A 25,615-nucleotide genomic window follows, 5' to 3' on the forward strand; every position below is an offset into this window, starting at 1 on the left:
CGCAATCAGTGATGTCATGACTGCGAGATGCCAGAGCAGCTGCGAAACCTGCACTCTCACAGACTCAGTGCCAGCCGGGTCCTGCTGCGTCTTGCCTCGGCATGAGGTGTGCTCACTCCTCTTCTTTTGTCAAAACAATGTGGCACACTGTTACACTCTGCTGTGTTCTATGACTGTGAGTGACTCAGGATAAGTGTGTCAGTTTAACACCCTGAGTGTAATGAATGGTTTTGACCGATTGACTGTTTTTTTGTTTTTGTTTTGAAACACGTTTAAACACTAGTAGAACGCTTTAAGGGACTTATACTTAACGTTTTAAGGCGAGGAACAACACTGCAGCGGATAGATGGTTATTAAGTACATTCCTGGGTAACATGCTAACAGTATGTTGCCTCAGTCTTGTTGGCGTCATGTTTTAATTGAACTACTTACGTATTACAACAACTTAAAACCTTGTCTATTTTTAAGGGATTTGTTGGCAGTGAAACTTAATGAATCCAGGTATTTTACCAATTTGGAAACTAATCCAAAACTAAAACTGGCTGTCAGAACTCTAGTGAGGAAGTAGGTATGAATTGCGCTGCACTCCCAGCTGTGTGACTTATTTCATAGTTCACATAGAAGTCAAGTCAAGTCCTGAGCCCAGTCTATGTCCACAGATCTATCCTATGACTGATAGCAGATGTATTTTATTTTATTTTATTTTATTATTTGTATACTAACATGTGACACCAACACTTCAGTGTTTCAATTTTTGAAATTGCTTTGTCATCTTTTACGCCCAAACTCAGATACCAAGCAACTCTCATCCTCTTAACTATTTTAACCAGAGTTGTATTTCCTCATTCACCGCCTGCCTGCCTGCCTCTCTCTCTCTCTCTCTCTCTCTCTCTGAACAAGATCAGCATCCAGCCACCATATTTCTCACCCGTCCAGCTTCGAGGGTCTACCTGCTTTTAATCATCCTGGCATGAGAGGGGGAGTCTGCTATCCGTCCACTAACAACAGACTTTCTCTGTTTTGCCAACCACCCTCCATCTACCCCTTCCTTTTCCTTCTGCTGTCACTGCTAACTCTCTGAAACACTTCAGCCAGCAAAAACATTTCGTCCTTGTCCGTGCCTCTGCTCTCTCTTCTTCACTCTCTTTTGTGTCCTTCTGTGATTAAAGATAACAGCGAGAAAGAGGAGGATCTGTTTGCTTTATTGTCTTTCAGCCCACCTACCTCGTTACACTTCCACTGCTTTTTTTTGGCTGATACCCGCTCCTTAACTCCTTGGCATGACGATATTATCACCCTCCTCTTCGTTCTCATTCACTCCCTTCCCAAATGCATTTTCTGCCTAAATCCTTGACTGTATAAGCACATTACACATGGCTACGAATCACGTTCCAGTCCAGCAGACAAAATATCAAACAGTCAATCGAATGTAACTAATCAAATCTAATCTGGCAGTTATTTTAAAAATGGATAAAAATGCCAAGCAAAAAATGCAACATCTACTGGGACCAGAGTCCTAAAAGTGGTATTTTGCTGCTTTGAATATGTTTGGGGTTTGGTCTGTTTGTCACAAAAAACAAGCAATTTGAAGGCCTCATATTTGGTTCGGACAAATTGTGATTTCCACAATCACAGTTTTATATATATAAAACCAGTACACTGTTTTAGAGAAATGAGCATCTCTCCAAACTTGAGAAATGCAAACAGACACACTTCTTTGTACCTCTGTACCTGTTTTTAGATTTCCTTTTCTAATACCTTCAGCCCCATTTCACTGCTTCAGTTCTTTTTTAGACTCCTTGTAGAAGGCTGAAACATCTGATTAGGAGTCGTGAACTGGAGGAGTGAGGGGAAGTTGACAGGATTTGCTAGTCAGAGGGCAGCCTTAGCCAGAGACACAGAGCACACAGTATCTCTTACAGGCGAATGTTTACATGAGGCTGATCTCAGACAGGAAGGCATTTGGACAGCCTCAGGCAGTGACCCACAGACGTGGCCTCTCAGAGGAACAACACTGAAAAAGCCTGGTGTCCCTCACCACGCCAAAATTATATAGAACCACTGTAGTACTGACCTCGAAAAAGAAGAAAGTTACACAAGTACCACCTGTAAAAGGGAAGCTGCAGTTCGGAGCACTAAACTAAATAAACTCTTCGGTGTTTGCCAAAAAGAGCAAAGGGGTCAAAGGTGAGGATATCGTATAGAGAGCATAGTCAATCACCGTAAGAGAAGTCATAAATTCCCCCCAAGATCTATTTTAAAACTAATTCACAAAAGCCTTCTAAAGATGCGTCTACCTCCCTCCAGGCCTTTTCGAAGATTGGTAAAAAAAAAAAAAGAAAAAGAAATATGTCTCTGATATGGTTATTCTGTAAAAGAAAAAAAATAAATCAATTCCCTGTTTAGAGACTCTTATATACATACACCTCGTTCCTCATTGAAAAACCCAGAATCTACCCACATGCAAATATTTTTCTGTTCAAAAGTTTAACCGTTGGATGCCAGATGTCTCGTTCATCATCGAGAGTACATTCTGAAGCTTCAAGCTCCACATCACGCCGGTGTACGAGTTGGACCAGGATTGGCTTCCTGCAGTGCTGCCTCGTCAGTCACAGACCTGCCAAGACACCTTAAACTCACATTTTCGATGAGCTTTCAACAAATTTCAGCAGGTGATTTTGTACACAGCTTTCTAACGTCTCGCTGAACAACATTCTGTACAGTGGCACTAAAAAATCCAGATGAGGTCATATTTACCAAAAGACAAGAAGACTAAGTTTTAAGTGGAGGGAGACTTTGAAAATGTTGTACTTTTTCCACATCTGACATTTCTCTGTCGACTTTTTTTTAAACTATGGGAATTTCTGAGCTATTTGTAAGTTTGAGGAACTCCAGTTCAACGACTTTACCCATTTCTGTATATATATAAAAAAAAAAAAAAAAAAAAAAAAGCACTGGGCTGACCTGACAAGGGGTTTACACTGCAAATGTAAAAAATAATCAAAACAATTCCATTCAATTTCTCAACCCAAACATTATGAATTCATACCATTATTAGCTTTACATTCGAAAGGAACTTAGCATTTCATTTTAACAAGGTCATAATAAATATATGAGCAAAACAAGGGCAAAAGCTGCACCCAGGGAAGTTTACCCACATACCACTTGGACCTCAATATTTTGTAGATACACACTGCGTCATTTGCAAGTTTAGCCTAACTGGACATTTCATTTGTATTCATCTGGCTAGAAATGTCTGAAGGGAAACGCTAGAATTCACAGAAATAGGTCCCTGAGAAGACAGTGAGACACCAGCCAGCCTAGAAAATCAACAACAATGATGACAAGGCAGCTAAAAGTCCCACTTTTCCACTTCTCATAGTCATGTGCCTCGGTCTTGTGCCTTGTGGAGCATGGCATCAGCTCAGAGAAGTTCGAAGTTCAATACGTGTACAAAAAAAAGAGAAGAAGCACTTACAAGAAGTGAACCACAAAGGAGAGAAATGGGAACATTGGAAAGGGGTTGGGGGATCGTCATAAAACAGAAAATGTCCCTGGGCGGTTGATAATGTTTAGCCGCAAGGATCCAATACATTGACATCACTACATATGGACATATGGAGATAGTCACTGACGAAGTAACTCAAATGTGACAACAAGGATACGATGAAGGCACAAGTTATCAAAAGGCTGTGCTGAGTCAGAGTGAACTCCTGATAGAATCATTAGGTCAGTGAGGCTCACAGATAGCATCAATGTTTTCATCTCCAAAGACTGAAAGACTCTGAAGGGTGGGTTTGTCATGCATAAGATGAAGACTAACAGGATGACAGGTGAGACAAACAGCCACTGAATGAACTAAGGTAAAGACAGACTGCTAGACAAACAGGCAAAAAGCAGATTGACAAGAGATACTGTAGATTGTCAGCTACATAAAGAAAGGATGGTGTCACCATTTTACTGGCTTGTTTTTACTACAGACATGTGTCATGAGGGAAGTCACGTAAAATGAGGGAGAGGAAAGCCCGTAACACCAAAGACTTACAAGAGGGTATGGCCCAGGAAGGGAAAAGGGGATTTAAAATCCAGTTAAGTCTTTCTTGGACTATTTGGGTAATCATTGACTCCAATCAATTTTGAAAGTGTGTTTTATATCAAAATCAAAATGCTGCCTGCGGTTCTTTTCAAGCTGAGAAAGAAAATAGTTGTTTTATCACAGAAAGTTTAATGTTAGCTCTTTAGAAGGCACTCAGATGGTGAATTTCTTCGTTGGAATCAACTTAATAGTTGCTACTCATCAACATCCCAATTCAGAGTTTGTATGGTGAAAGTTTCTCACACCCGCTCCTGAGATCAAACACAGAATCAGTCTCAGTTTAGGCTACAAGGTGGCGTGTATGTGAAACCAGCCACAACAGAGACAGACCGCTGAGGCACGAGTCTGAGACCGACTCTGTGACTAACAGAGTACAAAACGACTTGCCTGCTGTTCCAGGAGTAAAGTCCTGGCATGAGCACAATGACCCTGGAGGTGATATCGCCATGACTCACGTACGCTCACACATACACCTACATTTGGCTTGTGTTTGAAGCAGCTAAGCGGACTGGATTTTCACGTACTCAGCTTTATAAAGGATCAGACAATTAGTAATGACTGCTTCACAAAAGGCAGCAGGCAGCACCTCCGACACCATCTAGTCGAGGGAAAAGCCTGCTTTACGACAGCAGTGATGCACTTGTACCAAAAACCACGCTGAGCAAAGACTTGAGCGAGGAGGAGGAGTGACGCTCCCCAATGTGATGCACTGTGCAGGTTTCCCTAAACTTAAAAAGAATAACCAGCTCAAGATTATTGTCATCATACAGTTCATTTATTCAATTTCGAGGGTCGATCAAAAAAGCTCAGACTGCTCCTCTTGCATGTGAACAGTGTACAACACTGTGAGGTGCAACGAGCAGAGAGAAGCTATAACCTTTGAAAGGAAGTAATCCAACTTACGGAGCTTGATCAACATCAGCCCCGCGTGTTACCGTGACCATCGCCAGAGAGCGTACGTCGACTTTTGTGTCAAACTCTGGAAATCGTCAAGAGGCCCTTGAAACGCTTCAGAAGGTCTCTGGCAATGAAGTCATGAGACTGGAGAGTGTTTCCGTTTTCGAGGGGCAGAACATCACTCTGAAGGGACGGAAAAACACGCATCGGGACAACCAGGTGGGTTTTCTTTGATGTTCACAGATTTGTGCGCTGTAAATCTGTCCCAATGGGTCAGACTGTCATCACAGAGTTCCACTGGAGCGCTCTGAGGGAAAACATTAAGCGCAAATAACTGTGTGGCGCTCGATTTCGCCAACCTGCTCACAGCACGTTGAAAACGCACGAGTTTATCATCCAAACCAACACAATTGCAAAACAGTCCGAAGAGAGTGGAAAAACACCCATCACATTTTTGAAGAGTCCAAAGTCACGTGTTGCCCAAGTAATAGTCCAAAAACTAAAGGTACATGCAGTCTGTGAATTTAATGGAAGGCTAACAATACCTGCCAATAGTTGCACCTGTAGTGTGCCATATCATGTAATTCACACCATCGTTTTAGTATATATATATATATATATATATATATATATATATATAAGAATTCATTCGCGTGGTCATATGACCTTTGAAAATATCACAATATGTCAGGCTATAACTATGATAACAATATTCCTGAAGAGAGGACCTAATGCAACATTTTCTTATTTTGATTTCAAAAACAAGCAATTGCAACAAAATAAGTGTTAGGATTTTATATACCAGCATGAATGTGTGTATGTTTGCCTTATAATTTGCCTAAAAGAATTTGATTCATCACAATATATATATATATATATATATATTGTGTAAAATAAATATATATAAAATAAATAAATATATATAAAAAATATATATAAATATATATAAATATAAAAACGATGGTGTGAATTATATGATATGGCACACTACAGGTGCAACTATTGGCAGGTATTGTTAGCCTTCCATTAAATTCACAGACTGCATGTGCCTTTAGTTTTTATATATTAAAATAAATAAATAAATTAAAAAAAAAAAAAAAAATATATATATATATATATATATATATATATATATATTGTGATGAATCAAATTCTTTCAAGCAAATTAGAAGGCAAACATACACACATTCATGCTGGTATATAAAATCCTAATACTTATTTTGTTGCAATTGCTTGTTTTTTTTAAATCAAAATAAGAAAATGTTGTATTAGGTCCTCTCTTCAGGAATATTGTTATCATAGTTATAGCCTGACATATTGTGATATTTTCTAGGGTCATATGACCACGCGAATGAAGTCTTGCCAACTTCAGCCGAAGGTAAACAAAATGCACCTTAACCACAGTACATGCGTTACTTTCAACACTCGTCATTTCACCTGTCAAATCCAGGTGTAGATTTCAAAACATGCATGAAGGTATCAAAAGTTTAGGTGAAATCATATCTGGCAGTTTTAGAGGAAGATTAGCTGAATAATTTACTCTAAAATAGGTTTCAAATCAAACTGCTGCCAACTGTGGAAGGAAAACATTCAAATTCACCAGCAACAACTTATTCAGTGATCACGCTTCACGCCCAAACGCAGGGTCACGTTACTTGACCAAAACTGGGAGCATCCAGTTCACGGGAACAGGAGTTAATCACGTGTCGGTAGTCTCACTGGCAAGAAATCAGGCATATATGGCATCAGGGCAAGCCGGTACGTCAAGCACACAGACGGTTGGATCAATGCTAAAAAAAAAAAAAAAATTAAAAAAAGTCACATTTGAACTTCACTCTGCCTCAATAATGACTGAAAACAAGTTCCTGGACGCGTGACGGCGGAGCAGCGTGACGAGGTGACGTTAACGTCGAGCACGGCTAACTTGTTCAACTTGGCTAACTTCAACGCTTTCTCGCTGGCCCGAGTTGACATTAGCTTCACTGTCCACTTAGCACGGCGCGGCGCGGCACGCAAACTAAAACGCAGTCCTTGAACTCCACTTACATCTTTGTGTTCTTGTTTGACGTTGAACAGGTTGAGTCGCTGGAGTCGCGCTTTCATCCCATCCGCCATAAAAGTTTTACACGAACGCGATTACTTCTCCGTCACTTGTTCCTGAAGGGTTGTGTCGGGAACTTCAATATCGCTCGTTTCATTGGAAAGTTGATTTTGCTCCCTGAAACCGAGGAGGATCCTGCGGTTAATTGCCCACCCCCCTCCCCCCCCCCTCAAAAAAAAAAATCACCATTACAAGACACCGACATCCTGTTTAAAACGTCACAATAAAAGACATCCAAAAGATATCTATGGATATCACGTGGCATTTACGATGTATTCTTTTATTTTGAAGGCACAGCATGTCATTTCCCATTTTTGTCGCAACTAATTATGCTCAACTTGGCGCAGTTAAATCAGCCAATGCGCCGACAGAAAGAGGTGGACACAAGTTCCTGTCCCGGGGCAGTCAAAACTTTAGGCGGTGGACGTTTGGGTGGATTAGGTCTGTTATCTTCGTCGGTATGACTGAATATAAACAAGCATTTCCGGTTTGCAGGCAGACCAGTCATGCAGGTTCTCGGGGTGTACAGCCACTGACCGAGATTTGGGATGAAGTGACCTTGTGTGGCCCACAAGTTTGAAGCCGTTTTCATGTTTTGGTCAATATTTTACACTGTTTCGTTTCAAGGTCTGAAGCCACAGTGCAACAATTATTGTAGTTTCTACAGTAGATTATTTTGACAGTGTTTCATTCCCAATAATAGGAAAACTACTGTAATCAGTCCATGTAAAATATGCATTTTTTTTTTTTTTTTTTTTTTTTTACATAAACACCAGTTGCAATTAAATGATTGCTTCATTGACAAAGACTTCTTTTTTTAAACACACGGATAGCAAATGGCTTGTATTGCTATATTGACTCTAAATATTTTATAGCTATAAGAAACAACAACAACCAACCCATTTGTAGTAGAGACTGGAATATTGTCATAGATGAATATTTACTTATCGCTGATGAAGATTAATCAGGGTGTTTGGATTGCTAGTTGAAAAGAGTAGATTCCTCTGAGATAGTCTGCAAAAAAATCCCTAACACACTAAAAGGAAATTCTTCACCTGGTAATTTGGTGTGCGATAAAAAAAAAATATATACAACGCATTTAAAAACATTTTGCATGTAGCCAAATCATACATCGAAATGCGAATAGTCATTTAATCATCAAATCAAAACGGGAATCTAACAAGTACAGTTACTCTCACGTGAAGTGGTGAACATTGCTAGTGATGAAATTAAATGGTTAGTGCTTGTGAACATTAACAAAGTAGTAAGAAACAACTTACTGCAAATACAACTACCTTACTTGAACAGTAGAGTGCCTTTAACTAGTCAGTCAGTGAATGCAAATCCAAAACTCTAATCTACTCCTAAATCAATGCCAGCTGTTGATTGCAGCAGCGGTTTTATGTAAAAGTCCTTAATAGATTACATTTTGAAAATTAATAAAATACTTAAGAAGAATTGCATTAAATAGGGTAACATCCATTAAGTTGGCATGTGAAACATAAATTAGCAGTGATTAAAAAAAATCACGCAGAAACAAAGCAATAAACACAAATTCCTCCAAAAAGATGTTCACCCTATAACGCTGAGGTTTTTACAGGTTTGTGGTGACACCCAGTGGTTACTTTGTGAAACCGCTCCAGGCGAAGGGGAAAACCCCACAAACCCTCAGTGTTTCTGTCCCCTGACACTGAAAAGGAAGTTTCTCTTCATCTCTGCAGTGCTTAGGTTAACAACGGGTGATACCCCCCCCCCCCCCACACACACACACAATGTTTATTTTAATGTGTGTAACAGACTGCATGTCCCACATCCCTGTACATGCATGCATTCACAAAATACAAATAAGATCACAACGCAAGATGACAAATCACTACAAATAAGAAAACACACACTCGTACTTCTATAAAAAAATTTAAATGTTACCGACACAATGCCTCTAACTCTATTATCAGAACAACACAGTGAACCTTGACCCTAAACCTCGCCCTAACACCCTAGAAGCACATCTTGAATCCTGAAATAGGTTAAACATTCTCACCTGTACTGCATGGGCTCTTCATTCAGAGATATTTGGGCCAACTTTAACCACTCAGATTACAAATAGAGATCTTTTTTTTTTTTTTTTTCAATCAAAGTTAAAACATTGCTAGCCATCAGTCGTAGGAGGAAATAAAGTTAGGTTTCCTGATAAAAAAAATATTTCACAAGTCTTGCATTAGATCATCAAAATAGGATACAGACCATAAAAAGATAAGAATCTTCTGGCATATCTCCTGCATGCTAAATGCTGCTGTATCGTTAAGTTCAGGCTGTATTGGCACCAATTTCTACATGTTTGAGATATAATCACATTACTTACACAAAGTGAATCATTTATTATCCCAGGAGTTCATAATGTGCCTGTTATGATACAGTCCATCTGAGAAAAATGTTCTCTCCTCTGTTTTGATTATCACCCTTTGGATACACATTTCAATATGTGCTGCACATAAAATTGTGTTGAAAATGAAATTGCTGGTTACTGTACCGTCACCTCCTCCCTCACTTGAAAGTGACAGTACTCACAGATGCAGTGTGATTTTTTTTTTCTTGGTGTATGTCTGGTTGAGTGTTTCCTCATACAAAGGTTTTACTTATTGGTCATCCTGACTGTCTATATTGTGAATCTGCAATGATGCTTTTCCCTACATCCACTGCATAACGTGTACAGAAAGGAATCCAATCCTCTGTCTGGGTTGATCCCTGTTTTCTGTTAGGGTCATTTGGGGAGGGGGGGGGGGGGGTTATATTCTTATCTGAATTGAAGATCTAAAGACAGCAAGTTCTGTGTGCTGTGCAGATTGTAAAGCCACTTAAGCGTATTTGTCATAATTGGCGATGTAAACAAAATTGTCTTGACATGATTTAAAAAGGGGATTAAATCTGATGATGTGTGTGTGGTTTTGGTGCTGAATCATTCTTGATTCCAGTTCTAGTTCGTGGTAGTTTATGCATTTTTATTTCTGTTAAATAAGACTTTAGTTTACAACATTTAATAAGCTAAAAGAAGCTTTATGGTTGACAAAGTATTAAAAGCCCCGCAGGGTTGCTTAAATATTGCATTGATAATCAGCATGAATGTAAGAGTGCGTGCGTGTGCGCATGTCGGTGTTTAAGCCCAGTGTGACAGATCTAGAGCAACAGGTGGTCAGCCCTACATCATCATCACACTCTTTAAAGGGCTGAACGATAAACCAGAAGCACACACAAACTCAACAACAATCACATCACAACGGGCGCTGGGTCACAGGAAGTGGTCTCCATGGCAACTTGGCTCCACACCCTGCATGGTTGTTGTAAAACATGCTCATGTTCTCTCAGTCAAGAAAACACACACAAACACACATCAAGACCTGTGAAGCAGCTGTGTGAAAAGTACAGCTTAACTGTATGTATGCATTTATGCCTCTAACACACTTGGTGATATTTACAGTACACCACACGGTACGTGCTGGCTGTTCATACATTTGAAGCTTGGACATGTGCGCATGTGCCTGGTGAAGGGCAAGAGACACAGTCTGACATTATGGTCAAACTGACATTTTGTATTTTGACCTCTTTGACTCATTTTGTTTCACATCGAATATCCTTCATTGTCTCCAACTCCCTAATTTGGCCAACTCTTTTAAGTCTCTCTGCTATGTCAGGCATGGCGCGCTATCAGATGTCTCTGGGCTGACTCAGACACCAGCTGTGACTTTCCTGTGCATACATACGGAGGCTTTTGGCAACACATGCCATGTGGAGGAGAGGTGAAGGGGCTAGAGGTCAGGAGCGTGTTGGTCAGCAGACTGCGTCAGTGTGCATACTGTCCCTGTATTTTGGCTCGTGTTGTTGATTACGGTAAAAGCACAGCATACGTGGGCGTCAGAAGTGAAGAAGCCAGATGCAGTTTCTGTCGGTGGGAAGTCATAATAAATACTGATGCGGTCGCTGAAAGCTCAGGCAGGTTTTTGTCATACATACAAATATAAGGAAGAGATCATTGCTAGGCAAATTCCTGTTTACATCTCTGTTCTGACATGTCATACATCTATGTGCTGTTGTAGGCTGAGTTGTGTGCTTGATTAATATAATATTCCGTGTTATGAGAACCCCCTATGAAAAATATGGCATTAATAGGCCACTGGAGTACAGATGAGTTGCCCTCTTTGTGGCTCTTGAATAAACGGACAAATCCTAATTTGTAAAACACACAATGCGGAGTGACCAGGGAGAACACAGACATGATTAAGAGCTTTTCCATAATGTGGACCATGTTTATTTAAGAGGGCTTGTCTCTGGGTCTCGGTTGTCCTGTCTGTTGAGACATCAGTTTTAGCTTTTTGCTAAATCATCAGGTTTGTGTCACCTTTGTAGCTGTGCAGCTGTATATTCGCGGCTTCTTTGATGTTGCGCATCACTTTGCATACAAGTGTATAATATGTCGGGAGCTCAAGACACTCTTGTTTATTCCCATGTTTGATTTATGTGCACATGCAGACCTACCTTGGTGCTGTCCTGACACTGGAAGACATAGCAGGCACAGTTCGGTGTGCCTCTCACCAGGCAGGCGAAGCTACTGGGCTCCTGGCTGTTGTGGATTAGCTTGGTCACCTGGTGAGGTCGACATTCAAACAGCACTGTGTGTGTCAGAGGGTCCCAGACCAGTCCCTCTCCCACAACACACACACACCGCACCCACGATGCAGACACGCATAGAAAAACTGTCTGGTTGTGTGGAGCGGGGTCCAACCATCCACCTACAGTCGCTGCACACCGTGACCCGGCACCTGGCCGCTTCACTGCTGACCTGCTGATTTCAGCCACCACCCAGGGGAGCATGGCCATGGTGGTCAGGTGGTGGACTGGCAGAGAACCAATCATTGTCAGTTTGTATCGTACCTCCTCCTCTCCTTCCTCCTCCACCTTTCCCCCCCATGTTGATGTCCTCTCGCCGACAATGGCACGTTTCTGAAGACGCTGCATAGGAGAGGTGGGATGTGAAAGTGATGGGCATGAGCGGTGGTTTGAAGTTAGATTAGGGTGGGGTTTGTCTGAGCTCCCTGTCCTCAGGGCTTCATCTCTTCTTGGCTTCACTTCAAAGTAGAGTCCCTCCATGGTTTACTGTGACCAGAGGCAGCTGTCTGCCTCCACATTACCTGCAAAACATTAGAGGAGACCTTTAAATGCAACAGCTACAGTAAAAAGGATAGTCACAGGCGTGTATAGTTTCTGTTAATCTTATTAGGTTTCAAAAGAACGCAAAGATATGCATATATTTATTTTGCAATTAAAAGCTGTTGTAACTGGATATTTGCTACAATCTGTCCTGTGTTTAAAATCAGGCCAGTCTTCCCAGGAAACAGTGAATCAGCTGAGTGAGGCAGAGGGTCATTTGGAGGGTACTACGAAATGACCACCTGGTGTTTTTATACCAAACCACAAACACAGCTTGACTACCCATGAAGACTTTTACAGTCTCAAGGACACGCAAACACACGCCGGCTTTACTGTCAATATCATGTTTGTCAGTCGTCTGTGAGTGGAAGAGATTTCCAGCTGATCTCTTCTCTTACATATTTCATAAACACAGGCGATGGGGCGTTGAGATTTGTATATGAAAGCAGTTGGAAAAGATACAATAACGTCAAAACATTAACAGCAGAACATGATGAGAATATTTATGGAGATAAACAGATCATGGTCACCTTATAAACAAAACGATCACGCTAAGATCTTCTAGTAAAGGCGTCTGCTTACTTACCTCCTGATTGACCTTGCAATATAAATCCTCACCTTAAATGAACGGTGACAGTGTAGCATATTATATAGGTCCATCTGCTCCGCGAGATCATCATGCGGAAGTGAAACTTACATTTTATATAAGAGGAGCACGGCAGCACCTGCCATATCTCAAGTTATCGTAATTTTACGCTCGAAACAAGTTATCTTTACGCATGAAGTTGCGCTTGACAGTAAACCGCGCACGATGAATGTGTGTTATTCCCTAGACGCACAGCATATTATGAAATTAGTTTATCCATAATTCATCCTCTCCTCCTGCCGGCAAAACCTTCTTACCTGTCAGTTCACTCCCGTCCGGTGTGCGTAGCGGTAGAAGAGTAACCAAGAAAGGCTGCGGTGAATCGGAGCAACTACACGCACATTTGCACAGAGGAAAGCGAGGGAGACCTTTGCATAGCTCTTGCTTTCACTAGATCGAGTTAAATATAGACGACTGGGTCAGTCCTACCACCCTTCTCTGTGTACTCAGATGGGGCATGACAAGTGCATGCTGCATGCGTGCTCTGTCGGACGATGCAGGGGCGCGTGTCCGCACCTAGTGAAAATCAGTAACGACATAAATGTATGTTTCCGCTTCATTACTCCACATTTGTTTTGTGCATTGTTTTGAAACGGGTTTTATTGAGTAAAATTGTATTTTCATCACAGTATTCTCCTACCAGGCACACATGGTGGGCAGCTAATTGCACACTGCCAATAGTAGTCCGTAAAAAGAATTCACTCATACAGGAAACTAAAAAGGTTACTTTTATATTTAACTTCGCGGTATTATGAGTCCTTTTGAGTTGTACCATTAATTTATATCAAGGAATGAGCAGTGGGTGTGTTAGAATTCATGCGCAATGTCTCCACTTGGTGGCACTCTAAGCTTTTACGCTTGGTCATTTTACACATTAGCATCTCTGCAGTGACCGTTTTAGTCACATCTGGAACTGATTTCAGGCTGAAAAATATTCTATTGTCACTTTCAATCTTATATCTCGCTATCAATTAAATGTCTACATATTCAGAGTTGAACAAAAGTTTACAATTTACAGATTCGATTTAGTTTAAAGTTACAACAACAGCTCAGCAGTTCTCATGTCTTTCCTGTAACTCGTCCCATTAGCAGTAGTGCAGTTGATGCTGAGGCAGAGTGGAATGCATGATGGTAAATACAGGTGATATACAGCAATCTGTGTGTTTGACACCGCAGTCTAGAAGCAGGAATCACTGCGTCTGTAGAATAGTCACATTTTACATTTGTGGTTAAAGATCTTCAACACTGAGGTAAACTGAGTCCAAAACATACATGCTGTGAGGCGTTATGACTCCTGAAGGTATAACAAGCCCTGGATCCTTAACTAAAGCGCCAGACACACATGTGGCTACACAAACTCAAAAGTGGAGTTTAGATGTTGCCATAAATCCAGACGAGCTGAGCAGATGATAGCACGGTATCCATAATGGTCCAAATGGGAAAAAAAAAAAAAAAAAAAGAACAGTGTGGGGGAAAATGATCATGATTGTATATATGGAAATCAGAGTCCAGCCTGAATTAAACCAATAATCTGTGCTGGAGTAATTAAGACATTGTGTGAAATGCTGTTCAGAGAAATGGGTTAAAGTTGTTGTATTTCTGTCGGTGTCTACTCAGCCTTGGGCTGCAGGTTATTCTTCGCTGGCTCAAAGAAGTTTTCAACGATGGAGTCGACCAAGCCGTCCAGCTCCTTCTTCAGATGAGTCACATCGCTGATTCAGAGAGAGAAAACAAAATATGACATAATTAAGTAACATATTATGTATAGTTGCTATTTACAGCTAAGACATTTAGAGCTGAAAGAATTAGTTGATCCACTGAAAATTTGTAAAACATTATTTTACAAACGTAAATGAAGAAATTCTTTATTCCAGACTCCCCGGTGAGAGAATGTGTTGGTTTTATCCGTTTCATGTCATTGTGCATTCAATTTCTTTGGGTTTTGAACACAACAACACATCTGAAGGCTTTGACTTGCGGAAATCATGATTTTTGTATCGTAGAAATGATCAATCTTAAGAGTAATCAACAGCTTAATTGATAATGTAAATACATATTAGTTGCAGCCCTGAAGACATTGCTTGCTGCCTCTGCAGTGACCGACCTGTTTCCAGGAGCAGCACAGAGTTCAGTGTAGTATTTGATTTTTGGCTCAGTGCCGCTGGTCCTCATTGTGGCCACACCCCCATTAGAGAAGGTGAAGGTGATCATCTGACTGGATCTGGAGGTGGGGAGAACCTGAGAGAGAAGCGGGAGGAGCGATGGATGGATGAATGACTAAATTTTAAAGACCCGCTGACAACTTCACATAAAACTTCACAAACACACAATTAAAGTGACATAAAGGCAGCTTATATTGTTGTATTTTTTTTAGTTTTTGCCACTTCTTCAGCAATGTCTGCAATCTGGGACAAAAAGCTGCTTGCTTAAGGCAGGTAACTGCAATAGCTCTGGTAAAATAAAATTGTGTCCTGGGTTTATATCAAGGTTCAGGGTTACAAAATGAAGCCAACGGCAAGTGCCCAAAACTGCAGTTCCTCAAATGGCCACTTGGGGGTGTCTTTAAAAGTGAGTCAATATACAGAGTATTGTTTTGGGCTCTATAGCTGTTTTCCCCGTTCATGTCATTTGTAGGGGGGTTAACTTTTATTAAACTCACCCATTTCATTTGTATTAAGGCCTATATTTATTGAGGGCGGGGCCGCTTTGAGTGACAGATTGGTACGGTCACAAATGGCGAGCTGCTTGCAGGTTTCAGCAGTCAGGCTTCATTCGGCTCACCTGACATCAACCCACACTCCTCCTTTTTGCCCATTTTTGGATTAGCCGGCTAATCTGCCAAGATGCAGACAGTCTGAATCAAACACACTGAGCTTCAAAACCGCTCTTCAGGAATCCTGTGGGTGACATCATGGAAGCTGCGTCCATTTTTTTTATACGGTCTACGGTCCATGTCTCGAGTTCCCTTTTTGTCTTCCTATGTTTCCTGTTTCTATCTCCACTATCCACTGTCAAATAATGACTAAAAAAGAAAAAGCCAAAAAAAACACTGTCTAAATGGCAAAGGCACTTAGCAGGAAGTCTGAGTTTTATTTGTCGTGTGTCAGTTTGTGCCCTCACAGCCTTTTTGTCGGGTTGGTTGTTGTCGTAGCCGGTGGTCAGGTCTCGTACGGAGGAGATGGAGAAGCGACCGCATTTGGTGGGATACGAGTCCTTCTGGCCATCGTAGTTGCGCAGGCGCTCAAACAGGCCTTGGATCACATTCTGGTCATGGCAGATGAAGTAGGAGTTCTTACTGATGTGGTAACCATACCTGACAATGACAAGCACAGAGACAGAGTTAGAGTTTGCAGTTTCAGCTTATAAAAGTGGGGAACTGAATTCAAAATGGGCTAAGTGTGATGTGTAAATGTGTTTGTCTCACTCTTCAAAGATGGTGTTGAGCTGCTGAGACAGGCTGGTGGTTTTACTGGCCAGATAGGAAGTCATCTCTCCTGCTATGGCTGCAGCACTCACTCCATCCTTGTCCAATACAGAGGCACTACACATGTACCCTGCAGCACGCACACGCACACGCACACACACACACACACACACACACACACACACAGAGTATGTGTAAACCTTCAGTCAGCTGTCGCGTCTGTTACTGACAGTGTGTGCAGAGGCATGCGATTCCAATTACAGCATGATAATCTTGTTAGATGGGAATGCTCTAAACTATGTGATTCTCTACGTGTTTGACTGAACATTGGTTATCATATCGACCCCAAACGACTTTTAACTTTAACCCAGTGCCATGTGTTTGACTGTGGGCATGCCTCAAATCCTTAAATAACTAAGTACGAGATCCTCGGTGGACATAAGTCTGATGCTTTTGAAAAATTCGAATGATTTATGTTTTTAATTGACATGAACCAAAACTGTGCAACATGGTTAGAAGACCGGTGTAAACACACAACATCAGAAACGGGCTGTTAGATGCTTTAGTGTGCTAAAAGAAGTCACAAAGGGAGCTTCAGAAGAAGCTGATCCGAGCTGATTTTTGACTCTGGAACAAAAAAGGCACAAGCTGGGGCCCGTACATAAATATGGGATATGCAAGTTACAGTAAGAGGATCCATGATTCCTGGTATGATTGTGTCTTTATGGCTAATGGTACAGTTTGATAATACAGTGAAGGGTCAGAAGTTGTTTCAACCCCGAAGGCCAACCATCTCATTTATCCTACTGGTCTTGAACATGAGGCTGTAAATTACTGATAAGAAAGTACAGCCACACCTCTACCCTTTTTTTTTATTATTCAATTGCAACAACATTATAAAATGAGATAATGAAAGTATGGTATTGGTAGATGCAGCTGTAATTCAGGTTGTTATTTCTGAGGTAGAAATGTATTACCATGCACACTTTTCTCAGCCTGTCATGCAAAGTTTCTCGCTGCAGTTTAGTGAGCTTGCAGAAGGATTTTGTTAATTCTCAAACAGGGAGTTGTTCTTTGTCATCTGATCCCATATAAATGTATACCGCTTCAATACTTTTAGGCAGATCTAGTTAACACACCTCACGACATTGTGGAGATCATTACGTGCTCAAGCCCTCATAATGGGATGCCACAAGGAATTAATCAAGACTTTTTCAGTGACAGTACCAGAGGACAACTGTAATTTGTGAGTGTGTGTGTGTGTGTGTGTGTGTGTGTGTGTGTGTGTGTGTGTGTGTGTGTGTGTGTGTGTGTGTGTGTGTGTGTGTGTGTGTGTGTACGTGAGAACGTGTGAGTGTGTGAGTGTGTGAGTGTGTGTGTATATATACCTATGGCCTCCTCAAAGGCAAACAGAACAGTCTTTCCCTGGTCCAAAAGGTCTCTGGCTCTGTTCCCCATCCACTTGAACCCCGTCAGTGTTTCCTGTCCAAACATGTGACACGCTTCGGTGAAACAGTGGCAACAGTAACCATGAAGTGAGGTTTGACATGTTTACTCCTGCACTATTAGCAGCGGTGGTATTCACTTAAATAATGAAAGCATTTCACTCCAAGAGAGCCTAAAAATGTAGCTACAGATGACTTCTGGCAGCAGGAAACACCTCTTGGATGCATGGGGACATCAAATCTAGGAGATTCTCTCTGATCAGAACATTATGTATTGCTGCTCCCAACATATCATGTGAAATTACAGAGTTAAATTGTGTTACCTCGAAGTGGAAGCCCTCCTTCAGGGCGATGGCGCGCAGTATTTTGGATGAGACGGTGCTCGACAACATGTAGAGGTTTTTCACAGCAGCAGCGTCACAGTTCTGCTGCTTCCAGCAGCGGAATATCCACCAGCCGAGCAGCGCTCCCAACTCATTACCGCTGAACACTCGCCACTGTCCACTGACACAGACACACACAGAGGTTATGGAAGTGCAGGCGAGCAAGAAAACATAACCTTACACAGTGTATCACCAGTCTATGAGGATCCAAGCATCTCCACTGTCATGCTGTAATAATGAGGATGTGTTTTAATTAGGATGAGCTTTTATGGGAGGACTCCACATATTTTTTGGACTCACCATAATTAAGTTTGTCTATTTGAGGCAAAAGCAATTAAAAAAAATAGATAAAACGGGTTTTATGGATTCAATATTTTTTCCACTTGAGTGGCTGTATCTTCCTGGCTGAGTGGAGAAGGCTGTAAAACAGCATTTAGACAGTTATTGACAAACATAACATTTTTAAAACACATAAATGTACCATTGATAATGATATATTTTAAGATTCTACAATTTGTTTTGGCTAGTTAAAACCTCCAACTCAGTATCACGTCAAGGCGCGTAATACACACATCAGTCCACTACAGGATACTGCGTCAGTGTCATGTTTTGCTTTGCCGATGCGTGAAAAGTAATGTACCTTAGGTTTAGGCACCAAAAAACACGAGGTTAGGTTTAAGAAAAGATTATGGTTTTGTTAAAATATTAAATTTTACATTGGTAACGTTATGTACGTTACTTGAAGTGCGCTACTTAACGTTGACTGAAGTCTTCATCACTCTTTGTACTTCGTTGCATGACCATCTTTGATGCTGGTTATACATATATGTACTTTTCACACTTGGAGAGGTAAACTGTGACACTGACAAGGTATCCTCTAACGCACTGACTGTGACCTCAGTATTTCAGTTTGTGGCTACAGCCCTCATTTTAAATCACTTTTTTCAGTAAACTCTGTCAATAAAGCTGCCCAATCAACTTAGTCAGTGATTAATGAGTCATTTTAAACTCCTTTAAAATGACTGTGAAATTCTTGCTACACGCAGCTTGTGAAAGATGAAACAAGAAAAGCAAGAAAGTGTGTTCAACACTGTTACACACACACACACACACACACACACACACACACACACACACACACACACACACACACACACACACACACACACACACACACCTCTCCTGCTTCTCAGCAATGGCTAGTCGATCAGCATCAGGGTCATTCGCCAACACAACAGAGGCTCCCTCCCTCTCTGCCAGTGCAAAAGACAACGTCTGCAAAACAAACACGTATTACACCATCAATCAAAAACACAGCATCAACTGTTTATGACTGCATGTGACGTATGTTGACAGATGTCCAGTACACACCAGGACTCCCTCGCCCTCCTCAGGATTGGGATATTGGACAGTGGGAAATTCAGGATCTGGATCTTTCTGTTCCTCAACAGCGTATGGAGGATGAAGATCAAAGGCCTTGAAAGCTGACTGGACGAATGTGTGACCGACGCCGTGCACAGATGTGTGCACAATTTTCACCCCTGAACTCTTGTTTATCTCCCTGTGGAGAAAGAAGCCGCAGTTAAAAACATGTATTTTGAGTTTCCATGTGTCTTTTTTTTTTTTTACTCATTTCAACTGTAATGTTGTGTAAATGTCCTTGTATAACCTAAATGGCATCCGATGCATTTTAAATGTAAAGCAGTGACATGATGATGATTAGGATTGTGAGTGGAACACAGTTTATCGAGCTCTATGCAGTGATTTCTCTGGCCTCAGGTGTTGCAAATGCTGGTATGTGCTCAACAGGTAGTTTATTAATGGAGCACCTGTGATGACAGTGTTTCTGGATGGCTTTGAAGTATTGTGTGTGGATATCCTGGTAGGGGTCTTTGAGCAGGGGGCTCTTCAGGGCCTCCTCCGTGTTCCAGGACTCTGGCCAAGGCTCCAGGTTCTCCTCAATGGCTTTAGAGATACCTTTGTCGTGAGGAGAAATGATCTGGGCACCGTTTTCCCAGTACACCTAGGATAAACACAGAGCCGCAGAGAAATACAGGATGGGAAATAAAAAAAATGAAAAAATGGAGCTTTGTCATGTTCAAAATTTTGATGTTAATAAAATAGTGAACAAGAAGAGGAAACAGGATTACAGGTCATTTAAACAAACATGAAAGTTGGCGTTATGACTCTGGGCTAGGACTTACTAACAAAACTGACCCATTTTAATGAACCAGAAACAAGTTTGGACATGCAAGCATGACAAACGCCACATAAACAAGTGTTACCTTGTAGCCATTGTCCTGTTTGGGGTTGTGCGAGGCGGTCACCATGATACCAGCACACAGACCCAGGTGGGAAACTGTGAAAGGCTGCAGGGACAAAAAGAAAATGGTAGATCATATATTGTGCTGTATTTTTGAAAAGCACAATGCAACAAATAAAAACTAAAAAAAACCAGCTTAATGTAAACTGTAAATAACTGGCACATGGTCAACATCGTCATGAGGTTACTGTTAGTGAACAGATACATTTCTAAAAGGAGTCAGACAGTTAAATCACTTTTTATTTCATGAAATGGAGATAATTACACATAACCAAGTGGGACTTATGGAAAATATAATTTTTTTATGTGCTTATATCTCTTTAGTTTATTAATGAACATTAAGCATTTTAAGGGTAAATTAGGTGAATAAAAGCAGCTCTTTTGCAGATTTTGGTCATTTTTCTTTTCACTCTTTGTTGCCGGAAGCATGACCCAAGCTTTATTCCTGCACACAGACCTTCTACAATGTACATTTTGTTAACGACAAAATGCATGTGCAGGAAACAAAACAACTATGTGATGCATGAAAACATAAAATCCAGGTGAAAAACTGAAAATCAGTATGAGTCGATACTGACCGTTGGTTCTGCATTTGCTTCGAAAGGAAGCCAGTGTTGCCACAATTACACAAGGAAAATGAGTGATGTAATGTGAGAATAATGAAAGAGACCAAAAGTAGGTCTGAATGTATAACGTATAAAGGCAGGTAAATCACTAAATTGAGCGTATGTATCACTCAGATTAAATCTTGAGGATTAGTACAGACAGTCTTATGAATAGTGTCCCCTTCACAGGTCTTAACCCTCCCGTTGTCCTCGGGTCAAAATGACCCGCAGCTGTGTTCAACCAAGTTCTATTTGATTTTTATATTTTTTGGGATCATTGGTGACAAGGGGGTCACCAACCCTGTGAGGGTTTCTTTAAAGAAACCCTCACAGCCTCCTAGAAAAATTAAAAATTAAAAAATAAAATAAAATAAAATAAAATAGTATTTGGTTGAACACAACTGCGGGTCATTTTGACCCTAGGACAACGGGAGGGTTGAACTTAACCTGGTGATTCCTTTGTGTGTTATACAACATACAACATATACTCGAGGGAAGTGAGGTTTATGAGTGGATTTGCCCTGCAACCTCTGTCCCACCGTCACCTGTCCCACCAGCAAACATGACAGCTGACAAACTCCACTTGAGAGCCTGTCATTAATTTACACCACATAGTTGACATAAAGCATGTTGAAAATGTAAATCTAAGTAGTTGAATGAACTTTTTTTTTATCGTTGGTAAATGTGTTGAATGTCTGTTGCAATCCCCCCCCCCCCTCGAAAACAAACAAACAAAAAAAACATGAGGAAATTTTGAGAAATTCAATTGATTACCACAAAGGGTGTAGGTGTGATGTCAGAGAAGAGGTGGACCGGCACGCCTCGGCTGATGAACACCGCTGCAGCCAGGCTCACGAATCGCTTGCTGCTGCCCCCGCTGGGAGGGTGGGCCCGAGCGTCGTAACCAATCACAACCCCTCGCTCTTTAAGGTTCTTAAAACTCTGCTCCAGGTAGCAACAGAAACCCTGTGAGGGAGGAAACAGGAGAAAGCTGTTTAAGTGCAGTGGAAGACACTGAAGAGCACCAACGGGAAGGTTTTATTAAAGTATTTACACAGCAGTATTCAACACAAATATAAAATGAGTTTTTACAATTACATGGTTGGACCAGAATTAAAACATTTCAATATATTTCATTTAGCAGCACTTTCATTAAATTCTATAAAGTAAGGACACACTTACAAAATGCTTTGCCCTGTCAGTCAGTGAACGTAGAGCACAGAATAAATGTTCAGGTTGGTTTAGTGTTAACCAATCAGAAATATGCGAGTGCATTTGTTACACGAATCAGAGCAGCCGTCCTGCTGATCCAATCTAACACCAATCATTTAAAAATGCCAGCCACGTTAGAATAAATGAAAAAGATAAAAGCATAAAAACAGATAGTCGCACCGTTTGTCCAGAAACTACAGACCAGTTAGAAACTGCTACCAAATTTACAGAATAATACAAAAATAAATAGCAATAAAATACCCAAATATAGTATAAAAACAATACTATATGTGCTAGTATCAATAAAAATAAAATAAAAATAATTGGTGTGTAATAAACACGGATCCTGCAGCGTCAGGTCTTCAGGCTGAGGGGCCCTGCCTGCCCGAACTCCTTCAGTCTTGTGCTGGGACTTCAGACAAGCAGTGAGAGCGCTGCCAGAGGATCTGGGGCTGTGCTCTGACTCACAGGGGAGCATTCATTACAGATGACAACTGCAAGTTGCACTATAGACTGCTTTAAATCTTGACAACAGTTCCAAAACATACTGGTAAGGAGTGATGAGCTGCATTTTGTGCCAGCTGAGAGTATGAGATTGTTTTTTTTTGTTGTTTAATCCAGAATATAATGAATTACAGTTATCTAACTGTAATGATATCAGGTTAAGATACGGTAGAAAGAAAAGACCTGATTTTTGAGACGCTACTCAGCTAATACAATATTACATGTAGGTTTGTAGCTGCAGGTCTGCGCAGTGATTGTTGACAAGATGGTTGCTTGTATTCTATGCACGTGACCGGACGCTTAATGTGTAGCTGTAGTTTTTCTATTAACCAACCTGTGTAGTCTGGATGATAGTGAGGTCATTCATGCAGGATATGCCGGGGCCCATGGCTGCTCTCAGTCCGGCTGTACCAAACTCCATCCTGGAGGAGAAACATTTCTTCAGATCCTCCACCGCTCCCTTCTTCACGAGGTCCTGCACCATCGACAGGGTTTTGGGGTTCTGGGAAAGAAAAACATGCCCACATTTTGTTATACACAGGAACACATGGATTATTATTGATTTCATTAAAAACTGTCATTTTGACCTTTGGCTGCAACCTTGTCACTTGATCAGGTTGTCATTTTTGAAAAGCTGTTTTGCTGCTTTTATGTAAATTCTCAGTGTTGTCAATTAACTTGACAACGATCGCTACTGGTTTCATAACTAGATATGTGCCATTTCTTGTTGATTAATGTTTGATAATATCAGAAAAGAGTAAAAACGAATAATCACAATTTACCAAATCCCACGTTGACCCACTGTACTTGTCCGAACAACAGTCCTAAACCCCAAAACGTCCAACGTACTGAGAAATAACTGAGAAAACCAGCAACTGTTCACATTGCAGAGGCTAGAACTCGCATGTGTTTGGCAGTATTACTTAATTTCTCAAAAATTAAATCACAATTTTAAATAGTGTACAACTAATTTTGTGTCAACTGACTCACTGATTAATTAATAAATATATTTTTTTGTTGAGGAAGATTTTACAGAGGATATATGTTATCCTTACGAGCAAACTAGTTTCTATTAAGTTTTTTTTTTTAAATTTAAAAAAAAAAAATCTGGTATCTTTGTGGTCTATTTTCTACATAAAGCAAAAAGGCCACAAAATAATCAGTCGTTTTAGACATGCTAACCATGAATACTATAAGAGGGTCCTTACACTTCCTGTTCAAGCGGGCCTCTGAGAAAGCTGCCATTATCTTAAGACTGATGACTGTGGGTCCCTTTTCCAATGTGACCAAATTGGTGGCATCCCATAACTGTTTAAGGCCAAGAATGACTGGTCGGCTGACCGGAGACATGTTAGCCTGTGTGTGTGTGCACTTTAACATCATGTAATCATTTGAGTATTTTCTCTGTGACATTATTAATGATCAGCGTATCAGCCAGTACGGATAGCTGACAAGTACAGCTGAATGGGAGAGGATATGTGGCATGTGAATCTCTCCTTCATGGTAACTACATCAACTGATGCTGTTTTTGTGGACCATAATTTATAACCATATTTATTTATTTGGCATTTCCAAATACGTTCCTGAAAATAACTGTGAATTGGTGAACTAATATTGAGTCACATGCTTCACAAAAGAAAAAAAACATCAACACTAAAATAAAAACAATTCAACATCACAATTGAATAATATTCAACAATTTCAGTGTTAAAGAATATAATAAAATAAATAAAAATAACAGAGTTTTAATGACACAAAGAAATTGTAAGATTAAGAAAGGGTTTCTCAAAAAAAGTAAATTTCATAAAGTGATTTAAAGGCTTTTACTGATTCTGCAGCCTCAGATCATAAATCCTGCTTTCACTTGAGTTGAAATGTAAATTGTATGTAAATGTATTCTTCCACTCCAATATATCTCAGAGGGAAATATACTCCACTACCTGTTTCTGACCGTTTTTCATTCCTTACTGTCCAGTGAAAACCATGTATCTCTAATGTTGGTGATTTATTTATTTTTTTTATTATAAATTTAAGGATTAAATGTTCCTTTATGAGCTGAGAAAAAAAAAAAAAAAATCCTCCCACTTTCTCCCACCGGGATAACCTGGAAGTTAAATAAAGCTGAAAACAGAAGAGTTTTTCTGAGCTTGTTTTACTTTTTAGACAGAAATGATGCAAACACGTGATGATTTTATAGAATATGATGCATTACTGGAGATTAAACATCCATCCATTATCTATACCCGCTTTTATCCTGAACAGAAACCATCAAATTTACAGTGAAACACCGACCGAGAGCATTTTATTACTTCAACTACTTTTCCAGCTTTAATTTACATAGAGGAGTATTTCCACAGTGGGGTACGAGTACTTTTACGACTCAAACAATCATGTTCGTGATCACTCGAGATAAATACTGAATCGTTTAAATGACAGAAATCAGGGAGCGTTTAACGTGTTGAAGCCGCAATTACGTGAAGCTAACTCGCTAGCTGGTAAGCTTACCTTGTCGTACTGGAGCCACAGCTGGACCGCCTGGTCCAGCTCGCTGTCACCGGTCGCCGACAAACGGTTCTCCATTTCTCTTCCCGGTCCGAGTCACGACACCGTCCTGCTCACTTGTTTCGCACACGGGAAGTGACCACGCTCAGCCTGAACCGTTTACTGACCCAAAACCGGAACTGAGGATGTCACCATCGACCTGTCAACTACGCGTGGCGGGGCTACGTCACGAGTTTCGTACATGGTGCATTCAGGGTCAGACGTAAACGTGGGGA

The 25,615-nt window shown here is 40.7% G+C and overlaps 2 protein-coding genes across 5 annotated transcripts in view; both read right to left on the reverse strand.

Annotated features, from left to right (window-relative positions):
- Positions 1–13,384, reverse strand: part of tbc1d1 (TBC1 (tre-2/USP6, BUB2, cdc16) domain family, member 1) — a 44,729-nt gene extending 31,345 nt beyond the window's left edge. For 2 of the 4 annotated variants that reach the window (XM_069167229.1, XM_069167228.1), the window contains exons 1-2: positions 13,200–13,384; positions 11,625–12,277 (exon numbers count right to left, since the gene is read on the reverse strand). In XM_069167229.1, the coding sequence (XP_069023330.1) occupies positions 11,625–12,236 (612 nt within the window). In that variant the 5' untranslated portion in view covers positions 12,237–12,277; positions 13,200–13,384. Of the gene's footprint in view, positions 1–7,039; positions 7,240–11,624; positions 12,278–13,199 lie in introns of those variants that run through there. The other 2 variants (XM_069167230.1, XM_069167231.1) reach the window with 2 other exon arrangements.
- Positions 13,385–13,524: 140 nt separating this feature from the next.
- pgm2 (phosphoglucomutase 2) lies at positions 13,525–25,532 on the reverse strand. The gene is made up of 13 exons (XM_069167915.1): positions 25,344–25,532; positions 23,173–23,340; positions 21,897–22,088; positions 20,480–20,563; positions 20,024–20,217; positions 19,566–19,755; positions 19,372–19,469; positions 18,135–18,315; positions 17,755–17,848; positions 16,367–16,496; positions 16,063–16,255; positions 15,047–15,180; positions 13,525–14,654 (listed from the first exon to the last, which is right to left on the reverse strand). Exons 1-13 carry the CDS (start codon positions 25,416–25,418, stop codon positions 14,552–14,554), a joined length of 1,836 nt encoding a protein of 611 aa, XP_069024016.1. The 5' UTR covers positions 25,419–25,532; the 3' UTR covers positions 13,525–14,551.
- Positions 25,533–25,615: the final 83 nt, after the last annotated feature.

The sequence above is a fragment of the Embiotoca jacksoni genome, unplaced genomic scaffold, assembly GCF_022577435.1.
Source record: "Embiotoca jacksoni isolate LCO1_2020_lvr unplaced genomic scaffold, fEmbJac1.0.p SCAF_4, whole genome shotgun sequence".
NCBI lineage: Eukaryota > Metazoa > Chordata > Actinopteri > Embiotocidae > Embiotoca > Embiotoca jacksoni.